Source organism: Trachurus trachurus (assembly GCF_905171665.1).
Source record: "Trachurus trachurus genome assembly, chromosome: 21".
In the NCBI taxonomy this organism is placed as follows: Eukaryota; Metazoa; Chordata; class Actinopteri; order Carangiformes; family Carangidae; genus Trachurus; species Trachurus trachurus.
This window is the reverse complement of record NC_139899.1, coordinates 6,805,807-6,811,379: the sequence shown is the minus strand read 5'-3', so window position 1 is coordinate 6,811,379 and position 5,573 is coordinate 6,805,807. Positions and strand designations below refer to the sequence as shown.

The 5,573-nt window shown below is 41.8% G+C and overlaps 1 protein-coding gene across 1 annotated transcript; it reads left to right on the top strand.

The window, feature by feature from the left end:
• The first annotated feature begins 559 nt into the window (after nucleotides 1-559).
• On the top strand, nucleotides 560-4,884 carry nabp1a (nucleic acid binding protein 1a). Its single transcript, XM_083996585.1, has 6 exons — nucleotides 560-1,608; nucleotides 2,147-2,285; nucleotides 2,377-2,448; nucleotides 2,572-2,656; nucleotides 2,894-2,963; nucleotides 3,525-4,884. The coding sequence occupies exons 1-6, from the start codon at nucleotides 1,515-1,517 to the stop codon at nucleotides 3,725-3,727; spliced, it is 663 nt and encodes a 220-aa protein (XP_083852711.1). The 5' UTR covers nucleotides 560-1,514; the 3' UTR covers nucleotides 3,728-4,884.
• The last annotated feature ends 689 nt before the right edge of the window (nucleotides 4,885-5,573 follow it).

Sequence of the window (5,573 nt, the reverse complement as noted above, 5' to 3'; positions counted from 1 at the left end):
AGGCCACACATATTATAAACACATGGTAGGTCAATCGCTCTGGGTAAACCTAACCATGTGTTCTTAAACGCTATCTTGTAATAATGTGACAATGCATTTTAGATATGAATAACAATGCACTGTTTGGATGCATAATCGCGCCAACCACTGTGGCTAACGTTAATAGTTTGGACAGCTAATAGTATAGCTAACTTTGACATACAATGGACGAATAATGTGATAGAATGTGTTTCTTCTGTAATACTTCGATCTCCTACATGTTCCACTCTCGCGTTGTCAGTCAAAGGAATCGGTTCGGTAGAAACCATCCGCTTTCTTTCTTCTCTGCAAGCACGCCAGCGCGATGTCTGCTTACACTTGTAACTGCACTGTTTTGTTGTTGTTGTTTTTTGTTGCAAAAACAGACTTGCAATTGTCACTATCTGTCGACTCGACTGTTTAAGAGCTTGCAAAAGAAATTTCTATGTGGACCCCCCTTCCCTACGAAGGATAATGGAATCGGCCGAGTCATACAAATCTGACCGGCAGCGCACGCTGACGTAGTTCTCGGGGCATTGTCACAGCGGGTAGAGCGTGTGGTGAACAGCTTGTACAGTTTTTAAGTAACGTTTTTTGAGCATTAGTTTGGGTTAGACATAAACAACTACGCATTTAATATAAAGGCTTTTCGAGTAACTGCAACGTCATAGGAGCCACAGTTAGTCACACGAGTCGTTAAGAAACATTTGGCCAGACTGCGCGTTAGCAACGCAAACAGTTCCTTATACTCAAAAGAGACACACAAAGGAAATGCGGTGGATTGGTCTGAGAAAAGTAACGCTACTAGGAGTTGTCAAAAAGGTCTAAAGGAGACAATAAGTGCTATCTACAGATAGTTCGCAACACAGACAATCTTTTTTTTAGTACTGGTGTAACTCACAGGCAGTGGGGTCTTGGTTAAAACAGGAACATCTCAGATGTGTGTCGCTACTCTCGATTTGTCTGCCTGTTCATACTGTTTTATCAGGTTCATTGTAGCTTGTTGCTAACTCGTCGAGGGCTTATTGTTATCAGTCAGTATCAGTGCGGTCTTCCATGTCAACTGTTTTGCGGAGAGAATGAAGCTGCCATTATGGCGATGATCATTACAAGAAAGATGCTCAGAGGCTCATACCCCGAAAGAAGAAGGAGGTAGCTAACTGCTAGCTAGCGGACGTTTAGCGAAACAGTCGCCCGGCTAGTGTTAGCTGCTCTGAAGAGGGCAGTTTATTGGTCACTTGTTTCTTCCACTCGAGTGAGTGGTATATTGTCTAACGTCTGAGACGCTGAGCTGTGTCGGCCCAGTTAACGATAACGCTACGGTGTTTTGGTGTAAGGTTTGGTTAGCATTTGCTTGACAGGCTAATTAGTTAGCTGTGCTAAGGCTAACATAGTAGCTACCCATCACAAAGTGACGCCAGCCAGCTCTTCTTGCTGCTGAGCTGAAGTGACAGGAAGAGGACGAGGAGTGACTATTTTCCCCTCTGAGACTGACAATGGCAGCCCCCACAACCGAGGCCGTGTTCTTGATAAAGGATGTGAAGCCTGGGTCGAAAAATTTGAATATTGTATTCATCGTTTTGGAAATAGGTAAGTAACTGTTCGGTGACGGCAGAGAGTCTCCTTCCATACCATCAACTCGTGTTTTTTTTCTTTTCTTTTTTTAAAGGGACCATTGATAACGTCGGTTCAATCACCTGTAGTAAGATTTACCGTCAACAGGGAGTGATGACTGATGAACTCATCATGTATGCTGATCATGTTTAAAGCACCACCAGACTGAATAATGGCTTCACCCAATCAGATCGATTACACTGATAGTTTTCCTGACTTTTTAGAGTAGAGTGTTTTGGCATATCTGTTGATCTGAATTGATGACATTTAAACGAAATGTGCAAACAGGGACTCAAATATGTCCTTGACAATAATTGTGCTTTTTGATTGTATAATCTACTACTACTCTTACTTTGATGTAAATGTTTTGTGTCCAAGTACCCCAGTGAAAATAAGGGTGCATCTCAATGACTGTCTTTGGATTAAAATTTAAAATAATAAAGTATTAACCCTTGTAAGATGTTTTGATCAGTTTGAATGTTTCATTTGACCTATCTTTCTTTGATCCCATTAGGACGTGTAACCAAAACAAAAGATGGTCACGAGGTGCGCTCGTGTAAGGTGGCAGACAAGAGTGGGAGCATAGCCATCTCTGTTTGGGATGAACTTGGCAGCCTTATTCAGCCAGGGGACATCATCAAGCTGACCAGAGGGTACTGGCCCTACTCTTGAACAGATTACACAGTGTTCAGTTAGGACTAGTAATATTTTGTTTGTGAGTTTAACATGTGATTTCTATCCTAGCTATGCATCCATATGGAAAGGGTGCCTTACCCTATACACTGGAAGAGGAGGGGATCTGCAGAAGATTGGAGAGTGAGTATATGCGTACAAATCTGCTTTTACTTCAGTATTTTTTTTATTTTTAATGGTTGTTCTTATCTCCCTTGTATAAGCATCTTAACTGTTTGTTGTAAAACTTGGGATTTGTTTCTCCAGGTTCTGCATGGTGTATTCAGAAGTGCCCAACTTCAGTGAACCAAATCCAGAGCTGCTAACCCAGGGGAACCAGCAAAACAAGTCTGTGAGTAGCAGTGCACCTACGTCCAACTTCTCATCATCAAACACCTCATGGAACTTGGATCAGAATATTCTCAAAACAAGAAAGCACCACACCTTGTATTCCTCCTGGCTATGTTGATTTTAAAATATCATGATATCTCTTACACATGCCTCTGGCTGACCATTAATTCCGGTAACTTGGCCTGTTCAGTATTTGCAAGTACAGTGTGTGTGACATTCTCTTCCACCGTTACAACAGGGTAAGCCAGACCAGAATCAGAGGGGAAACTCTCCGCCCAATCAGAATTCAGGTACACCTGCTCCACCAGGTCAGTATATTTTCCTTTATTCAAATAACCACCTGTTAGTCAGTTAACTTGCTCGCTGGAAGCAGCAGCACTGTTCATGTTTTACAGATGCTGATGAGTAGAGTATCGGTGTGCTTCTCTGTCCTAAAGATTGACAGTTTTTGCTGCATACAAAAATTAAATTTGTGACTCAAATTAAATGAGTCAAAGTGTCCTAAATTCTATCTGCATGCTGAAATCTGAAATGAGACATCAGTTCATCTCCTGCATAACTGTGGGTAGAACAGGAGGCACAGAAAGCCTTTTACAGCACACATTTATAACAATATAATAGTAGCAGAAGCACAGACATGACTAATAATGTTACAACGGCTCTTTTTATAGTGTGTCACAGTGAGCCAGTGTGCATGATAACAGCACCCTGAAACTGAAGCAACTTCAAGGAATTAAGTCATTCCTTTTATTTATAGCAGAGCTTTCCCCACTATGATCATCTTACATAGTGAAGAGCTGTAAGACGTTAAATGTCTTAAAGGATGGACGTTTCCCTGTGGGGACTCACTTGTATTTTTCATCTCACAGGTAACGGTGCCATGCCCCCGTTCGCCAACAATAACAACAACCCACCCCCCGGGGCGCCCCGTGACGCTGCATTCGGGAATGTTGGGAGACCCAACGGTCGGTCACCCGGCAACGGAGCACCTCCTGCTTCTGGACCCCCAACAACTGCAAAGTCCTCAGTTACCATTAGCAACGGCAGGGACCCACGGCGTGCCAAAAGATGAAATTGGGGTTGGAGGGGGAACCATGTGGGGAAATTTATGGACATCCACCTTTCCCCCTTCCCCCCCACCTTTTTTTTTTAACCTCTCTGAGCCTTCCCGATCACAGCCTAGATTGACTTTCAAAATGATAAATTACAGTAGGGACTATTTGCATAATTTTTCTACAGGCTAACAAAGTCATATGTGGTGTTTCCATGTGTAGTACCAGTAGTGCTCTCAGCAAGCAGCACAGTGTGATTGTGATCTACCACTTGATGCACTAGCAGGACTTCTTGTATAGTCAAGCCTTCATGGTTGAATTGTGGTCAGCCTTCTCAGTCTACACCCTTGTCCTCTAAATCTCACTGCAAACCTCCAGTTCTGTGCCAGTGTTACCTCCCCCACATACTGTCCTAACCCCTCCCCTGTTCGAACTACACACCCTACTTGAACACTTGATGCACTTTCTTCTCTTAATTTATGTCTGGGCAAACTTGGCTGTCATTTAAATCAGGAAATCAGTTTCTGCTTTTTTTTTTTTTAGTGGAAAAGGCCTTAAGTGAAAATGAGTTCTTGGACTGAATGCACGAGCAAAGTTCTTCAAAGGGTTTTCCCTCTCTCTCTTAACCAAACTGTATCCAAAGTGACTCTGTGAAAGGAAAGGTGTTAGTTTTGAATTTTTAGACTTTTTTCCCCCTCCCCCCCCATATAAGACATGTTTTTTTGTTTGCCATCCATTGTACCTTCATTGAGGTGGGACCACTATAAAATACTGGCAAAAATGGTTCACCGAATAAATTTTACACTTACTTTGCTGCCATATTTCGTTTTCTTTAGTCACGTTTGATAGTTAGACAGATTTTGAATTAATGGCAATAATTTAGTCTTGTTGGTTATACTACGAAAACAGGATTTATTAGTAACTTGGCAAAAATATATATCCTTGACCCTGAGCTGTAAGTACATGGAAATTATTTTTAATTTTCCCCCATTGTTGAAAGTCTCAGATACATAGTTTTGCAGGAGTATCAACAGTACCATAGCCACAAGTCACCACACAAGTGAAGAGTTTGCTTGAATGCCAACAAGCCTCTCCATGCAAATGCTGCCCAGCATAGTTGATAAAGCTTCCTGAGGATCTCCATGTTGGCACTGGCAGATCTAAAATAGGCTTCCCAGCCAACATCAACAGAAAGTTTCATGCTACAGCTCCATCTAGTGCCCATAAGAATAAACTGCATTTGTTGTTTTGGAAAGTGCTTAAAAATATGAGGTGGCACAACTTGTGTTTTGTTTATTACTTAACCTCTGTCTCTGTTAGGACAAAGAACCATGTTTTTTTATAACTGAAAGTCCTTGCTTTAGGTATTCCATTTTGAAGCAATGCATTGCGAACAACAAAAGCCTGTTTCTTCACGTCCTCTGTTGCACCAAGCACCTGAACTCTACGGCCTGTGTCTGTGTTTGTCTTGCCCCATTTCACATGTGACGCACTTGCACTTTCTTCTGCTTTAGCGTGTTTCAATTAACACGAAGGAACTTGTTCAGACCAAAACAGCGATTGCACTTGTCTGTAGGCACGTAAGGTGATCAAAGAGAAAGATTTTAAAATCATGTACAAGTAGCTGAAACAAAGACATCTCTCATACTGTTTCATCTCTGTTCAAAAGGTAGCTGTGGGAAATCAGAGGTTTAAGTAGGGCAACAGGAATATTTTCAATCTGAAGCCCCTAAAACTTAAGTCCTGATGTAATATTAACTCAAAATCATTCATTTCCCTCAGAATCCCATCTGAGTCATTCACAACACATCAATATGTCATTTCCACTGCCCCTGATGAGAAAATTACAGGACTTGTGACACTGAC